General features: G+C 42.2%; 1 protein-coding gene across 1 annotated transcript in view; it reads right to left on the bottom strand.

Annotated features, from left to right (window-relative positions):
* Positions 1 to 11,180, bottom strand: part of GFRA1 (GDNF family receptor alpha 1) — a 189,175-nt gene extending 177,995 nt beyond the window's left edge. The window contains exons 1-4 of the mRNA XM_007056322.4: positions 10,533 to 11,180; positions 10,020 to 10,277; positions 8,700 to 9,002; positions 7,045 to 7,128 (exon numbers count right to left, since the gene is read on the bottom strand). Of these exons, the coding sequence (XP_007056384.2) occupies positions 7,045 to 7,128; positions 8,700 to 9,002; positions 10,020 to 10,059 (427 nt within the window). The 5' untranslated portion in view covers positions 10,060 to 10,277; positions 10,533 to 11,180. The remainder of the gene's footprint in view (positions 1 to 7,044; positions 7,129 to 8,699; positions 9,003 to 10,019; positions 10,278 to 10,532) is intronic.
* Between the last annotated feature and the right edge of the window lie 7,694 nt (positions 11,181 to 18,874).

Genomic DNA, 18,874 nt, shown 5'->3' with positions numbered 1-18,874 from the left:
AGGAAGAAAGAGGCAATGTGGGGCTTACATAAAAGGAAAGAAGATTGTCTCATAGAGAAAGTGTAAAACAATAATTACAAGATGCATCTTCTTCCTTTGATGGATATACTTAACTTACATTGTTAGAAGAATTACAGCCGAGAAATGTGGGGTCAGGAAGAATGGACTCAAACATATTAAAATGTTGAGAGGAAAAAAAAAAAAAAGGAAGAAATCAGTCATGATTGTGAAAATTTGGGAAAACCAGCGCTGGACTTTCTGCGGCGTTCACCTGATGGCACTTCCTCTCAATTCTCCCCTCTATAGGTAGGGAAACCTGATCTTACAGAGGGAGAAAGGGTGAGATATAGAAACCCTATTGAGCTTTAAACTTGTTTTCTTTTGTGTTTAATGCACCAGGAAATTCATATGAAGAGCCACTCTACTCTTGCGGAGAAGAAGAGTATGGGTCTGTCTGTTATTGCTGTTAATGTATGCAGTGTGAAGCCGTACTGGTCCCAGGATATTAGAGAGAAAAGGTGGGTGAGGTAATCTCTTTTACTGGACCAACATCCGTTGGTGAGAGAGACAAGTTTTCAAGCTGCACAGAGCTCTTTTTCAGATCAGGGAAAGGCACTAAGTGTGTCACAGCTAAATAGCAGTTTGCAAAAATTCTAAGGGACCATTCAAGGGGAAGTGGCCCCTTAACACCCCTGTAGTTTCTTTCTCAGACCTGGAGAAGAGCTCTATGTAGCTGCAAAGCTTGTCTCTCTCACCATTGGAAGTTGGTCCAATAAGAAATACTACCTCACCCACCTTGTCTCTTTATTGCTGTTAATGCTCATAGCAGCATTAACTCATGTGGATTTCCTGATGGAATTCCACCAGGTCCTGAGGGAAGTGTATTGCAGTGTATTTTCTCCTCTCTCATCACTGACATACTCACCTGGGAATCCCAGCCACACACTATATCTAGAAAGGGGCTTCTGAAGCTCATGAAATTGGAGGGAGAATGCCACCAACCCATTCTTTCTTCTCTGCTCAACACCCCAGTCCCTCCTGTGTTTGATTCCCTGTGCTAGCATCAGGGGAAGGAGAGCCAGAATCTAACCTACCACTATAAAATACACCTCTACCTCGATATAACACGACCTGATATAACAAGAATTCTGATATAACGCGGTAAAGCAGCACTCCGGGGGGGGGGGGGGGGGCGGAGCTGCATGCACAGGTGGATCAAAGCAAGTTCGATATAACGCGGTTTCACCTATAACACGGTAAGATTGTTTGGCTCCCGAGGACAGCATTATATCAGGGTTGTTACAAATTATTTCAGTTAGGACACATACAGTTCGTTTCTAGGCTGAGGCAACCAAATAAAGACAGACTGCAGAGTGTCTCAAAGTTTGTAGGTTTATTACGCTCGAGTGTGGTACTGATCTGTTAAGCAGAACGGGACCCTGATTACAGGTTACACAAAGATTATATACTGTTGGCAAAACATCCTGCCTGTGTGCCTTGGGGGGGCCTAAACCAATAAACAGGCCTTCTTATTATCTATTACCAATCCCCTGCAGCCACCTTCCCCATGCAAAAAAGCTGAATTAGCAACTATTTCAGGCACGTCGGCTGGTTCTTGTCTCCTTTGTTTCCCTTATCTTGAAACTGTCCAGCTGTCCACCTTGAAGGATCCTCCCTTGGTATGTGATGTGCTCGCTTCCAGTTAATGGCCGAGAGGAAACCCAAAATGGAGTCACATATGCTAACTAGGTTAACTTTCCCTAACACGGTAGAGGTGTACTTAAACATTCTCCATTTACAGTGTACATGAGATTATTAAACTATCTCACTGATGTGCATAATTAATGTGATAACTCCAGCACTTCCCATTTTTATAACCTTATGCTTCTTAATACATAAGAGACCATCTCTTTCTGAAAATAATTTGTTTTATTTGTACTTACAGCTGATTCAGTGTGCAAATCAAACGTAAACTTTACATGCTATGTTGCTGATATGGAATTTAAAGATTCTTATTGAAGCATAATGTGCTGTCTCCTAAATTCTGCTTTTATAAATCTATAAGTTTATGTAAAAAATACTCTAATAAATTCTAAAAACACCATGTTTGTCAAATTACAAACTTATAGACATCTTTTACAACAGAAAGTTCTCAAACTTTTGCACAGCGTGACCCATGTCTTATAAAAGATTGATTCATGGACACCTTCCCCCAATGCAGCGGTTCTCAGACTGTGGGTTGGGACCCCAAAGTGGGTCGCAACCCCATTTTAATGGGGTCACCAGGGATGGCATTAGACTTGCTGGGGCCCGGGGCCAAAGCTGAAGCCCAAGATTTTCAGTCCTGGATGGCTGGACTCAGGTTACTTGCCCCCCCGGCCAGGGCTGAAGCCCTTGGGCTTCAGCTTTGACCGGCTCGCCCACCCAGGGTGGTGGAGCTCAGGCTTTGGCTCCCCTGCTTGGGTGGGCTCAGGCTTCAGTGTCCCCTCCTGGGGTCACATAGTAATTTTTATTGTCAGAAGGGGGTCGCGGTGCAATGAAGTTTGAGAACCCCTGCTCTTATGCACGTTGTCACTTATGTAACATCCATGTTGTAACTACAGCGATCAGTTACATGAAAAAGGAAGATTAGGAAAGTATTTATTTATTTTTAGGGGTCTTTGAATGTGATTTAACAGCTGGAAACAATAAGGAGCCAGGAGCATGTGACCAACCAATTCTCCACAAGCCACCAGCAAATTCTCCCTGGACCACGAATGGTTTAAGAACCACTGTTGTAGAATGTGCCTCGTGCAGCAAATCAGTATATATTTCCAAAAGTAATAAATAAATGAGAAAGGATATACAAAGATTAACAAAGTAATGAGTTTGTGATTAACCATTCAACTTGCAAGTCGAGTTTAATGTTGTGTGTGTATAACATTAGATCATCTGAAGGAGTAGAATTAAATATTCTTCTATTTGCCACTATGTATTTTGTTTACACCACTGCACAGAAATGGCCCTAAGCGTTTTGTTCTGCTTCATTGGCTCTCTACTTTGTGAATGATGCATTTCAGAAACCATCCCTTTTGTAAATATTTCTTCAACTATACGTAGTTATGCTTTTATGAATACAAAAATTATAATATTTATTTTAGAGTTTATATTTCCAGTTGTAACGAACAACGTCAAATGCCATTTTAAGAGGTGGGTTACTAGTCATTGCATGCTGGAGGCCAAACTGTTCTGTGTTGAAGATGAAATCGCTGAATTTTAAATAAGTTAAACATTTGAGATACTAATGAAAGATCACACTTGAGGCATGGAGGTTAACGGTATAAAGCTAATCTCCAAAAACCTCATCAATTGTATATTCACTATAGTTGTAATGGAGATAAATGTCCCAAAAGGTGTCTCTCAAAAGCAGTTATGGTTTAGCCAAAAAACAGGAATTTTAATGAAACCCCTAAATTAACTACATGCTATTATCTGAAAAAGGCACCCAGGTCTTAGGCTAATTTACAAAGTTGCGTCTTAGCTAGGGTAACCACCTTTTCAAAATGCAAAACCAAGACACATGCAGTAGCCCCACCCCCTACCCCTCCTCTTCCCCCAGGCCCTACCCTCTGGCCAGCCTGGAAGTCAGAGCCAGGTAGTGGTAAGAGCCGCCCAGGCTCAGGCCACCGTGCAGAGCCCTGGACCCTTCATCTGCCCTGGGCAGCAGGCTGGGATGCCCAAGAGCAGCCCCGACCCATGTCCCTATTCCCCGGGGAGCACTGCCCAGGGCAGGTGGAGAGTCCAGGGCTCCCCGCAGTGCCCTGGGCTCTCTGGGTGGCTCTTACTACTGCCAGGCTTCTGGCCTAGCATGGAGGCCTCATGGCCGGGGGGGCAAGGCCCACCTGAGTGCCTCCCCTCCCGCCGCCACACTAGGAAGAGGCTGGCACTGCCCCTGAGCCTCATACAGGCGTGCAGGGAATCCAGGACAAATGCTGATCCGGAGTCATTCAACCCATGACCGGGACTGGAAATGTACATTTCGGGTCTGTCCCGTCCAATTAGGGACAGGTGGTCACCCTAATCTTAGCATGCATTTCACAACGGAAACAGAGAAGCTCCAGAACTGGACATGATTACTAAAACAAACCTACATGAGCCCAGCACCAAGGCTCAGATTCTGTTGCATGTTCACATTGTGACAACAATGGCTGACAAATCTGAGGTCTGGATCTATAAGGTCAGATGGTCCTGGCCTTAACTTGGGAGGAGAGTCACAGGCCTGGAGTTAGGAGGATGGTGTGTCATAGGCTTCCTTTTATGGAAGGGACTTGTGGGGAAAAAAATAATTTAAGTCAGCTGCAACTAACACTGAGCCCACTTCTCCACTTTACCCTTTTTATTTTTCAAGAATGCAGGCCTTCTTTGCAGGTTTATTAGAGGTACAAATGCAAAATTTAGTTGTCGTGGACTTCATCACAATGAGACACCCTTTGGGTCCATAAACAAATAAATGGATTACTAAAAAGCATTGGAATTTTTTAGTTTTTTACATTAGTGACATTTTTCAGATTGAATATTATTTATACAGTAATTAATCGAAGTGTAACAGACCCTACTAAAAGAAGTTCTTCATTTTACTTTAAAGTTTTAACTGTCTGACAACACCATGTGGTTTAGAGAACAAAACACTATGGAAATTGCCTACAGAAAAGAAAATACAGAATGGACAAATTAAAATCATTCCTGGGTTATGTAATATGAGACTAATACTGACAATTAGGGCAAGATGCTTTAAAAAAAAAAATCTCACACTTCCATTTCTTAGGCATGCATATGCTGGATGAAGTGTATGGACCATTCACTTTCAGTCAAACTTTTGTTTATTGTCCATGTCTTGTAAAATAGAAATAATGTAGAAAGTCATAATAATTGTTTCTGATAAGTGACTAAAAAGCTTGTTCTGGACTGTACACTTAGTAAAAAGCATATGTATTTATACACAAAAATAAGTTATAAAAGCTATGGAGCCAAACTTCTGCCTTCAATTGATAGCCACATAAACCTGATGAGGGTGAATATGAACCTAATTATATTTCACGTAAACACTGACCAGGTTTGGCAGAAGACGAGATATGAAAACCTTGCCTACAGGCAATTCTGCTAATACAAATCAGAAAAAAAGAAAACAATCAAGATCTGAGAATCCTGTATAAATTCTGCTACCTTGGTTAAATGCAGACATGAAAAAAGTTATATAAGGCTTCAAAAAGGTATAATATACAATAGAAATCACAATCTTAACAATACAAATATTTCCTACTAATTTTTCCTTAAACATTTACTAAATACTGGCATTTTTCCTCTATATGTAATGAAATATAAGACAATGCAACTCAAATTCTGTTTACTTCTCTGGATCTAATTTTGCAATCCTTGCACACCCAAAAACTTCCACTGGAGATAATGGGAATTTTAAGTACACAAGAATTCAGACTCAGCCTGTGCACCACGATCATAAATGGTGGCTGTAGGAATCATTACAGCTGTTGGAACAGTGTATATAATTTGTTGTTGCAGAGCAGCTGAGGAATCTAACACATTTTTAAAAACTACCTTGGCAAAGAAACAGTGTATCGAAAAAAGAAAAATTGTAACAAAAGACATTTCCATTCAGATCAGAAGAATTTCATAGATCAAAATTTGGTCTTAAGTAGATCAACCATAAACTTTAAGAACAGAGTTTAGGTGGCTTGCTGCCAGAACACCAAAATGAAATGGCTTTGTATTTTTTGACAATAGATTCCTGCAGGAATCTGTTGTCTCCTGTCCCTTCTGTCTCTCCTACTAGTAGCTTTTTAGACCAAGAGCAATTTTTTTCAAAAGCATCTAAGTGATTTAGACACCTAATACCATTTTCAAAAGTAACTCAGAGCTAGAATTTTAAATATATTTAGGTACCTAAATCTGAATTTAGACTCCTAGTGGGATTTTCAAAAGTGCGTAGGTACGTATCTGCATCTTTAGGCACCTAAATATCTTTAAAATTCTGACCTTTAGGCACTTAAGAACCTAAAATCCAGTCACTTTCCATGAGACTTGGGCTCCTAACTTACTTAAGCACTGCTGAAAATTTTATTCATCCCAAGTCACCTTTGAAAATGGGACTTAGGCTCTTTTGAAAAATCACCCCAAGTTTCTTGTTGCTCTGGTTCCTTTGACCTTTTCTCTTTCAAAGTGTGATTAACAAAGCTGCTTTCCTTAAAAAGGCAGTTAGCTGCAAGATTAACTGTTTACATTGTATATAAATTATGATATATGATACTATATTCAACGTGCTGACATCATATCACTATATAATTGAAGGTATTTTATACAGACCGCATTCTTACAGGACATTTTGGAAACTAGAAACAAGAATAATGACTTCTTCTGTAACACATCTCACTGTCTAAAATCCATTGTTCCAATAAATTATATTAGTTTGGGACCAAAAATATTTAAGTCTGGAAATACAAACAGTATAGTCTGAATGGTACAAGAAAATGCTCAAGGCAACTACATAGCAGATTTTTTCAAAAGCAAAACTGCTATGAAAGAAAGGATCTTTAAAAACTAAGACAGTTAATCTAACTAAAAGAGACAATTCTTAATCCTAAAACTTCTTCTTTAAACACAAAGGTATAAAATAATATGACATTCCCACTACCTCCCTTAATGTTAATGGGAGGTAATTTACATAGCCACATTTCCAACAAGGCATTATATTGTAAATTACAAACACAGGGAATCAGATTGCCACCTACAGGTAAATTTGTCAATTTCTGAAAACAAGTGCTAAAACAAGGGGGTGGGGGGAGGAGGGAAATTACCCTCTTCAATTTTAGTATTTTTCCAAATATTTTGGAACCATAACCATATCTTGACTTTCCCAGATCCAGAAAGCAAATCACATTGCTCTGTACTTACAGAAGAGGATTACTCCATAAACTCAGAAAACTCACATAGACCGAACTTGACAGAAGTGATGTAGTCACGTTTCACTTAAAGAATATTAAATCTGCTTACCTGATACAATTGGTGCTAGCCTAAATATGTCTGATAATCTGCTGTTAACTGGTTCATAGGGGGAATCTTCAAGCAAGTCATTTCCTAAAGACAACAAAAGAGTTGGGTTTCTTTTACACATTATTCTGGGGATGAGGTTTCGTTACTTCACATGATGGCATTATTTTTATTCTCAAAATAATTAGATTGGGTTAAAAAGAAAACTACGCTAATATTACAAGGGGCTTCCCATTTATTGCTCATGCTATTTTCTCTCCCCATGGGAGAAGATGGAAACACTTGAAAGAAAGAAGCATTTCTTGCCATTAACTCCCTCCCCTCCTTCAGCATGGAATGAAGTCACAAATCAGAAGAGGCAGTCTGTGGCATCACAAGAACTGCCTATCTTCAGAGGGAGAAGAGATGGGGGGAGGGGAAAAGGAAGTTTCTTACATCAACTCATTATTGGAAGAGAAAGAGCAGAGGTGCTTTTAACAAAAAATAGTCGGGAAGGAAATTGATTTATAATGTAGCAAATGTCCAGTAAATGTACTTTATTATGAAAGTTGGAACAAAGAGACATATATTAATCCATTAAAATATTCCACCTGACATTTTCATTGGCTAATGCATACATACTGTATGGCTTCCAGGGAGCAATATAAAGCTGGAAGCACCTTCAGAATGGATGTTTGAGGCAAACTTGGCCAACAAGACATGCAGGATGGGGCCCTAAACTTCCACTGAATTCAGAAGGCATTTGGGGTTCTTCAGCAATACAAAATCCAGGTGGGTGATACATAGCAATATTACCTAAGGACCTGATTCTGTTCCAAGTAGACTCACTGGGAGACTTGACAAGGACTTTAATGGGTATAAAGTCAACCCTATCATTTAACACTGGCATACCATCTGCAACTCTCTCATAGAATCATAGAATATCAGGGTTGGAAGAGACCTCAGGAGGTCATCTAGTCCAATCCCCTGCTCTAAACAGGACCAACACCAACTAAATCATGCCAGCCAAGGCTTTGTCAAGCTTGGCCTTAAAAACCCCTAAGGATGGAGATTCTACCACCTCCTTAGGTAACCCATTCCAGTGCTTCCCCACCCTCCTAGTGAAATAGTGTTTCCTAATATCCAACCTACACCTCCCCCACTGCAACTTGAGACCATTGCTTCTTGTTCTCTCCTCTGCATGCTATGCAAAGTACCAAATCCGCTTTCACATAGCTGTATCTTGTTCTTCCTTTTCTTATATTTACACTTTTATCTTACACCCAGGAGCTAATTAATTCGTTTCCCACCGCGTCCCTGTGAAGTGAGATCTAGTTAACAAGTGTTTAAACTCCTCCGTTAGGGCGAAGTCACAGATTGATTGTTCCTGGCGCTTTGGCACTTGCTAATGCCCTAATCTTTTGACTTTGGTTTAGAAAGGTCAACCGGGTCCTCTGGAGGAAACCCTTATTGTGGATTGCCCAACAACGGGAGACTGCAGCAGCAGCTGTTCCTGAGTCGGATGAAAGATCCTCAGTTTTTCAGCTGAAGAGCACAATGTGAATTATGAGGTCAGGCCCTCCATTTAGTCTCCGCGGTGGTGGCTAGCTGCGGCTGAGAGGGGCTGGGAAACCACCCTGCCTTTGGGCAGTGGGCTGTTTCTGGGTTTCGCAACGTACCCTGTAAGCTTTGGTACATGCTCCAGTAAATGCGCAGGCAGTTTTTCTCCTTCTTCATGCCCCTCTTGCAGCGGCAGTTGTAAAGAGATTTCTGCTTGAGCGCCTCCATGGCGCTTTTGCACTCGTCTTTCGCCTCCAGGCCGGTCGCCCGGCTGAAGTTGCTCTCTTTGCCGGCTACACACTGCCTCAGTGTCCTGTATTTAGTACTACAGCTCTGCTCCTTGAGACACTGATCGCTGGCTCGCACGCAGTCCAGGCGGTCCCCGCCAGGCAGCCCGCTCACTTCTGCGGACAAAAGTACGTCTGGAGAGAGAGAGAGAGACAAAACCCAACAAAAAAAACAAAAAAACAAAAAAACAAACTCGTTTTGAGACACTGGGCTCCGTGCCAGCCCAACCTGGGGAGAGCAACCCACCGCCCTACAAAATGAACGCACGACCCCTTTCCAAAGGCAGCCGCTCGCTAGCTGACTCAGCCCGCGGCCAAGCCAGGAGCTTTGTTCTGAATGTTTGGGAAGATAAATGAGGTTTCAAGGGGATGGCTCGCCTTCAAATCTCTTTACGGAAAGTCCGCAGAGAAGACAGAGGGTTAATGTGCATGGTAAAATATTCACTGTTCCTTACATCAGCCTTCATTTAATTAATAACCCTTCCCTCCCTATGTTCCACTGAGGGGTTAAATATCTGCCCTGGCTTCCCATAAGGGTTTTGCTGGGATTTCAATTACATTCATGAGGAACCCGAGAGCGGAGAAGTCTCCTCGCCGACTGATACTGGCTCTTTTTACTGAAGTCACTTTTTAAAGGCTGCTTGTTATGTCCCCCCCGCCCCCCCCCCCCCAGTTCCCACATTTCTCGACACGTCGGATGCTTTTTTGCAGAAGGAAACAGCGAATGATATGAGCCACCCTTCTCCACTCCCCAACGCCAGTAAAATCCTTCCCTTCCTCACTACGCACACAGAGTAAACATGTATTGTTACAATATTTGCAACCAGGCAGGGAGGCATGTTCAGGTAAGCGATGCAATCAATCATTCTTCTCACTGATGACACCTCCACCCCACAGTGTTATTAAGATGAAAAGCGACTATTGAAAAGTTTTCCTCTAACTTACTAGAGCCCAGTTTAATAACGGGCTACCCAGGCAAGAGCTACATCTCAGAGCGCTTTAAATGTGGTCTGTGCTCATTCAAATCCGTCAAAACTACTGGCAACTTCCCCGTTCACCTTAAACCAGACCGCAGACATCGGATCTCATAAACGCAACCTTCTGCGTTACGAAGCCCTGTAAAGAGAGCGAATGTAAACGCCGGCAACTTACCCATTAAGGGTAAAACGAAGTATAAGGTAGCAAGAAACATCTTGTTCTCTTCAGATGGTGCACCCCGATGAGCTGATGTGCCACCCCAAAGAGGCTCAGCATGTAGATATTCCAAAACAACGGCGGTCCAGAGACTCTGATTTCAGATCCATTGAATGGAAAGAAACCCCCCTCGCCTCCTCTTCACCAATAACATCACCAGCACCAGCAGCTACGCGAACGCTGAGATTATTCGCTTAGATTTCAGGTCCGAGCAACCTGAAAACACAAGCAGTCGCTTCAAGGAGAGAGCGAGACACTCACGCGGTGCGTGTGAGCCAGACAGAGGCAGAGAAGGAGATTCGGTTGCTTCCTTGGGTGGGCAGCGCTTTTTTCCCAGGGAGGGACTCGGAAACAGGGAGGGGAAAAAAAAATCCAGGAGATTCCCCCCCCCCTCCCCCCCCAAGTCCCACAGCCTGGCTTCCATCAAAGATTGCTCCGGACTGAACACAAAATAAATGATTTTCCACTTACACAGAGAGCCTCAGCCGCCTCCAGGTCATGGTGTCTACACAGCTCCCGGCTACCCCGAGTGGGAGCCTCTCCCCCCCGGAATCTACCGCCACCCCCCAAACCCGCGAGCTTTGGGGGTCTGTCTCTCGCTTGCCGGAGGGCGCGGCGGAGGCGGAGGGGACGGGGACCCGGCCGGGCAGCCCGCAGAGCGGGCGCGCTGGTTAGCGGGGCTTTGGGATGCGCTCACAACGGGCCCCCTCTGTTGCGCGGCTAGCAGACGGAGTTATTGATCCCGCACAGGGCGCTGGGTGTGATAACAGTCGGGCAGGTGCAGCTGCCGGGCGGCTCCATCGGAGGCAAAGCCGTGCATCGCCTGGAGGGGACGCTGAAAGTTTGGCTGGGTGGGGGGGTTGGTTTTTTGCCCCCCCCCCGCCCCCAAGGTGATCAAAGCACCCACGGGGACAGCTGCTCCGGCCCTGACCCCAGCAGGGCCGTCCCCACCACCAGCGCTCCTCGCCTCCCGGGACACACCGAAAGGTGCCAGCCAGGCGCTGTGCCCCAGGGCTCGGTTTTGTAAATCCGGAGCCGCCGGGACAATTTCCGCTCCGGATCCCCTCCGCCGGACTTGTTAATGAATTGCTGACAGCAAGGTGGGAGTCACTCGGTGAACCCTGATTGCGCTTTGATGAGACGAAACCTCCTCCCCCAACCCCAAACTGCCTCTTCCTCCCACTCCTTCCCCTCCGCCCCACCCCCACCGCCAAAAAGGGGGTGGGGGAGGGTGGCTGCGGAAAGGTGCCTCCTTCTTCTGCACACACACGAATCAACTCCCCCCTGCTGTTTGAAAAAGAAACTTTTGGACGTGGCTCCAGCGTGGAGTCTGGACTTGGGTAGCGCATGTAAGAGCGGCGCGCACCCTCTTCCCTTCCACGGGCGGTGGGAGGAAGCAAACAGGGACCCATGCAGCAAGAACCAGACCTATTTAAACAAGCATCTGCTGCGATCTCAAATACATGCTCCCACCCTGGCTACTTCAAAAGTTAAAACGTGCAACTTATTTTCCTCACCTCCGGTCCAGGAGGAAAACTCCCCCCCTACAGTCAGCCTCGGGTGCCCTGGGCTCCAGGGAAATGAGAAATAGGTTGCCAAAGGAAAGCAGGACATGCTTTAGTAGGTACCTCATACCGTTCCCACATGAAAGCCATGATTGTTCATATACCCCAGTCTTATTTTTGCAGTCTCCAACTGCAAATGTAGGAATTAAAGCATAGGGGGAGACCAGAGAGACACCCAGAAGACCCTCTACTAAATATTTCATTACGAAATATAAAAATGTAACATGAGAACGGCCATACTAGGTCAGACCAAAGGTCCATCTAGCTCAGTATCCTGTCTTTAGACAAAAAAAACCGAGGAGTACAACAATTTCCATCCCACCATCAACTTCAGCCTAGACCAATCCACACAAGCGGTCCATTTCCTGGACACTACTGTGCTAATAAGCGATGGTCACATAAACACCACCCTATATCGGAAACCTACTGACCGCTATACTTACCTACATGCCTCCAGCTTCCATCCAGGACACACCACATGATCCATTGTCTACAGCCAAACTCTAAGATACAACCACATTTGCTCCAATCCCTCAGACAGAGACAAACACTGACAAGATCTCTATCAAGCATTCTTAAAACTACAGTACCCAACTGCTGAAGTGAAAAAACAGATTGACAGAGCCAGAAGGGTACCCAGAAGTCACCTACTACAGGACAGGCCCAACAAAGAAAATAACAGAACGCTACCAGCCATCACCTTCAGCCCCCAACTAAAACCTCTCCAGCACATCATCAAAGAGTTACAACCTATCCTGAAAAATGATCTCTAACTCTCATAGATCTTGGGAGACAGACCAGTCCTCGCTTACAGACAGCCCCCCAACCTGAAGCAAATACTCTCCAGCAACCACATACCACACAACAAAAACTCTAACCCAGGAACCTATCCTTGCAACAAAGCCCTATGCCAACTCTGTCCACATATTTATTCAAGTGACACCATCATAGGACCTAATCACATTAGCCACACCATCAGGGGCTCATTCACCTGCACATCTACCAATGTGATATATGCCATCATGCGCCAGCAATGCCCCTCTGCCATGTACATTGGCCAAACCGGACACTCTCTACGCAAAAGAATAAATGGACACAAATCTGATATCAGGAATCATAACATTAAAAAACCGGTAGGAGAACACTTCAACCTCTCTGGCCACTCAGTAAAAGATTTAAGGGGTAGCAATTTTGCAACTGAAAAGCTTCAAAAACAGACTCCAATGAGAAACTGCTGAGCTTGAGTTAATATGCAAACTAGATACCATTAACCTGGGTTTGAATAGAGACTGGGAGTGGCTGGGTCATTACACATATTGAATCTATTTCCCTAAGTTAAGTATCCTCACACCTTCTTGTCAACTGTCTAAATGGGCCATCTTGATTATCACTACAAAAGTTTTTTTCTCCTGCTGATAATAGCTCATCTTAATTAATTAGCCTCTTACAGTTTGTATGGCAACTTCCATCTTCTCTGTACGTATATATATGTCTTACTATATGTTCCATTCTATGCATCCGATGAAGTGGGCTGTAGCCCACGAAAGCTTATGCTCTAATAAATTTGTTAGTCTCCAAAGTGCCACAAGTACTCGATTTTTTTTGCTGATACAGACTAACACGGCTGCTACTCTGAAACCTGTCTTTAGACAGTGGCTGATGCCAGGTGCTTCCGAGGGAATGAACAGAACAGGCAATCATCAAGTAATCAAAATGCACTTTTCTTCTTTATAGTACAAAGACGACTTAGAGGAGCAGAGGGCTTAGTTCCGTTTTATATTGGGGTCCTACATTCAAATACAACTCAGGTACTTACAGAATAGAAAGTCACCCACCTTGTATATAATGTGCTTAGTTTGGTTATAGCACAGTCTGTAAACAAGCAAACAGCAGCACTTTCAATTAACTGCAAATTACTAGCAAACTTCATAGATCTACAGATATTTGTGTGTACACAGGTTTATTAGATGAGTCCATATATACCACCACTTGGACAGAATTCTAGTTCAGTGTATCAATTTACACTTGGCTCCTGAATAAACAAAGCAAACATATGTCACATATTCATGACAGATGGTTCAAACAGAGAGCTATTTAGTGGTTTCCCCACAGTTGCTACTACATGGAGTTCCCCAGAAACCCAACAAAAATGTAATTAAGCTAAAATACCGCTAACTTCCAGATTTTCTCAGGTTTTCAAAAACAGCAAAACCTGATTCAAGTGTTTATATTTCTCCACTTTTATACATTGGAGTTGAGATAAACGCCAACAACAACAAAAATAAGTATACTTCCTGATGTATTTTTGACAACAAGCTTTGTTTCCCATTTGGCTAAAGAATATTCTTTTCTTTAAGGTGAATTTTGTTGGTTTCTTTTTATAAGAAAGTGAGTCAGGCTGACCATTTATAACAAGTTTGTAGGATACTTTTTGTCATTAAGACAAGCTCAGAATCACTGGCATATGTTGGGAAATATAGAAAATATAACAGAGGCAGAATTATTTTTAAATAGGAAGTTTTCCCATTTTTTTCTTCCATCACTCTTTCTTGAACAGGCAAATCTGCATGAAAAGGGAATCTTGATTCCCCAGAATCTCATCCATCCCTGCTGCTTATTCCATAGATGAGTTCCAAATCTTTGTGATGCCACAGTGCAACTAACTGGTATCTCACAAAGGATTAACATTTCAGAGGTGAGAAATGTATATTATTCTAAGGTGGAAAAAAATCTATTAACTTCTGCATACTTTACAGAAGGTATATTCATAATATGATACTGAGAGCAAATAGTCATAACATATGATTTTTTAAATCTCAGTCCTTAATATTTTAATTTATCGCTAAATCTCAGAGTCCATTGCACTAATTTAGCAATTACATTTACAGTGTCATGTTCAGCAAATTATTATTTCTAGCTTTTGAAACACTTGATAATTAAAACAGTGGAGCAAGTTGGCCTTGCAAATGTTTCAGTACAAATTGGAGTGGATGATGAGGTTTATTCTTTTCATTTCCAAATTTGACATTATCACACGACATAATGTGTATGATGCAGATGGTATAAATATCTTACGGCATAGCGGACATGATTCACCTTTCACTTATGTTGGCATAAATCAAGAATAACTTAAAGAGATTTTACACCAGAGTAAAATAAGTGCAGGTGAGAAGAAAATCAGGCTCATTCTTTGCAAAACCACCACAAAAATATAACAACTTGATACGATATTACTGTTATGTAGTATATTTAACAGTATTACGTGGTGTATATATAAGAAATAACGTAACAGGGCTCTTCTGAGCTAATGACCGCTTACTTTGGATGGCGTTCTAAACCATGAAACTAAAGGCTGAGGCCCAGATCTTCAAAGGTCTTTAGACACCTAATTCCCATTGATTTCTATGTTAGTTAAGTGCCTAAATGCCTTTGTGGATATGGGTCTGAGTAACTTAACCACATAAGAGGAGCAATGATCCTCCAGGGAATACTTTTCCAGAATGTCTTGCTACTATTATGAAATTGAATTTATATTTGACAATAGTGTTAAAAGTCAGATATAGGAGGTCATTGACATGATTATGAAACCCCCAAAAGCCAGTTAGAAATTTGTGCATTCAAAGTTTTACAGATATTCTGTAAGTACTGTTCTTTTCTTTCACATCTTTTTGGTGAACACTGAAAAACTAGCACCCCATGAAAGGTGAAAAAGATTAAACTCCCATTACTTCAAACAGATTTAACAGCCCATCTCTATGTTTTGAAAACAAAGCCAAGGCAGAAGCCACAGTGCTAAATAAATTTTTTTTCTGACTATCTAACTGCTCCCCTTCACATAGACTCTTTGATAGGACAGTGTATATAAGAAAATTAGTTGCAAATTACAAGGATTTCTGCACTGTAACAGAAATGATTAAATCTTTTTGAACTCCTTCTACACTTAGAGTTCTTCATGAAAAAACTCGTACAGATACAGACAGACATCATCTTCCTTTCCAAATGCAAACAGATGGACATCATACCAAAAGGACTGAAGGTAAAAAATCCATTACAATCTACATACCACACAGACTATGCTGACAGCTTGTGCCACACGCTCTCAAAGAAACTGCAGAACCATCTGATCACCATCCTCTACAGCAAACAGGGAAAGATTAAGAATGAGCTCTCAAAACTGGATACTCTCATAAAAAACCAACCTTCCATACAAACTTCCTCGTGGCTGGACTTTACAAAAACTAGACATGCCATTTACAACACACACTTTGCTTCTCTACAAAAGAAAAAGGACACTAAACTATCAGTCCACTGAATGCATCTGATGAAGCGAGCTGAAGCTCACGAAAGCTTATGCTTAAATAAATTTGTTAGTCTCTAAGGTGCCACAAGTACTCCTTTTCTTTTTGCGAATACAGACTAACACGGCTGCTACTCTGAAACCTGTCATTAATGTACCATTGTTGACTTAATTTTGTCCTTAGTAAATCTCTGGGTATCACTTTCCCCCCCTTAGTTTTAAACTAATTTTAATTTCTTATTAGCCGTCCAGCAGTGCAGGTATTATAGAACCTTTGTAAGAGAGTATTGTATTTCTTGGATACCTAAAGTCACTTGCACACTGGCCTCATGCCTCAGAAGGCACTCACAGTATGCACCCCTACTGAAATGAAGTGCCTGTCATGTCTTATTAGTATTGTTTAAATATACGCTGCAACAAATCATGTTTTCAAGTCACCTTTTTTTCTTTTTTAGTGTTTAGGTACCAGACTGAAAACACTAGACACTGATGTCCCATTATCTACAGAACAGGAATAGCACGGGCAGTTAAAGCACAAGGCTCTCCTAACATGCCTAAAATATTGCTCTGCAGAGACTGCCTCTAGAAATGAGGGGGAAATTCAGTCCTCTGGTTACATTCTGCTCCCAGTTATACTGGTGACTTCAGTAGGCTTACTCCCGATTTACACTGGTGTACCAGAATCCAGTCCAATCTGTCAATTCAGCAATTCGCCAGACTCCACATTTATTCTGTCTCTGTGGAGACTGACAACAATGCTACCAATTATAATGCTGGTTTTTAAGATGTGGATTGGTGTTCCCTTAGAAACAAGGCAGACACCAAGCTCACTGTGAGCTTCAGCCTCCATGATGATGACTCCACTGCCTCTTGGTCCTCAAGGATGGTCGATTGTTTCCAGAGCTGTAACTAGGCATTTTAGTGCCGGGGGTGAGCAAGCATATTTGTGTTTTTTGGTAATTTTTTCACCCAGAGGTGACGTGTGTGTGGGGGGGTGTATGGTCACGTACCCCCCAGATTTTTTAGCTGCCCCTCCCAACCCAAACAGACTGGGTGCCCCGCTGAAGTGAGTCGAGGGTGTTGCCTCTGTTTCCGCCCCATTTTCCCACCCCCACAACTTTGTGCCCTGGGCAGCTGCTCCACTCGCCCTATCCTGGTTGCAGCCCTGATTGTTGGCATTGCTGTTGGTACTTCACTTTTTAAGGGTTTTTTATTAAAGCTATGTCTGTGATGGCTGATACATTTTTATCAAGTGTTTATAACAAAGTGAAGCTTTTCATTCAGTTTGCTAACTTTTAAATCTATGTCAATTAAAAAAAATTGGCACCGACATTTCATAGACATTTTCTAATTTAATTCAAAGGATATTTTTCTTTTCTTTTTCTATAAAGAAAGAACAACAACTATTACTAAGATAAAACGTAGTGATGATAAGGGGACTGTTTGACATACTAAGTCAACTGTAAAAGGGAAGCTTCAGAAAACTTTCTTTCAAAGTGAGTCTAGGCAAAGAGATCCTTCAAAATTTACTAGCTTTCTAGTTTTCAGGTTAGACTCACCTTATTGCATGAAACTGGATGCACTCAGTAGGCGAGAGATATCAAACTCATTCTGTGCTGAGGGCCAAAGGACATTTTCAAATGGAATCCACGGGTCAGTGTTAGAAATATAAAGGCACATTCTGTACTTGTTCCATGCGGAATCTTAATGGCTTTCCTTCTGCATCCCCGTCCATATGTAAGTGAATGGTCACTCTACACCAAACACTTAAAAAGGAGTCATCTGCAAAATTAAACTGACTAAAATGTTAGTCAGCTTTGCTTTGCAGCCAGCTTCCATGTGCAAAAGCTATAGTGCTGGAGCACTGTGTCAATTGCTATTGCTGGCAGCAGTCCACGATGACAATGGAATGGTAAATTGATGTAAGGGCTGAATTAATACATTGACTGGGCTGCATCCAGCCTGCAGGCCACATGTTTGTCATCCCTGCCACAGACTCATTTCATGGAGTGAACTTGAATGAAAATACTGAAGTCAAAGCCATTGAGCCATGAGAAATATAAATTTTATTAAGTGTGGATCTGATAGAGCTGCTGAGCGGAAGTATGTTGGGGAAAAGAACAATGTCATGAACTTCTAAATGTAATTCTTTTGGGAAAGAACAGGTGGAGTGAATCTGAGGCTGAATTAATGAGTGACACAGAGTGGAGCGAGAACAAAAGACTAGTGGGAAAGGATCCAGAAAACACTATTTTTACGGGCACTTTTCTTCCAACAGTATGAAAGAGACAAAGAAGAAGAAAGAAGATACAGAAATCATTAAGGGGAGGGAGTTTAGTTTGCTTTACTTGTCCTGAATTTACCTTCATTCCATGAAGGCAATACAAGTAGTTGCTTGAATAAGTCATAAAGAGTTGGCCCAAGACATTTAGCCTTTGTAAAGGCCAGATTAAGTAACAATGCTGTCCATCCTTCAAACAACAAAAACCTGCACTATCCCCCCCAAAAAATCAATTTTGAGGAGTTTATGAAGCCTTGAAAGGGCTTTTGTGGCCTGGAAACAAGATGGAGTTTTTACTGAACCTGTCATTTAAGTGGGTTTAGTGCTTTCAACAAGTGTCAGAGAACAAACGGAGCACAAAGACAGGAAGACTGATTCAAAGTATTACCATTAAGTGCCATACCCTTCCTCCCCACCCCCCAACCCTTCAGATTGTATGAGAAGAGAAGATGAAGCTTCTAGATCCTCCATTTCAGTGCTTTTTTCCTCCATACGATTTAATTGAGCCTGCGCTGTTTATTAATTCACAGAACAATTTTTTTAAGTGAGCTTGTTCACCCAATAGTTTTTCCAAGCTCACAGTTGCCAGCTACAATCATCAGAAATGCTGTGCTTTAAATATTATCTGGCCAGTTAACTACAAAAGTTGCTGTGTTCTTCAGTGATCTTA

The sequence above is a fragment of the Chelonia mydas genome, chromosome 7 (genome assembly GCF_015237465.2).
Source record: "Chelonia mydas isolate rCheMyd1 chromosome 7, rCheMyd1.pri.v2, whole genome shotgun sequence".
Taxonomy (NCBI): Eukaryota; Metazoa; Chordata; order Testudines; family Cheloniidae; genus Chelonia; species Chelonia mydas.
Note: the sequence above shows the minus strand (reverse complement) of the source record. Positions and strands in the feature narration are given on the sequence as shown.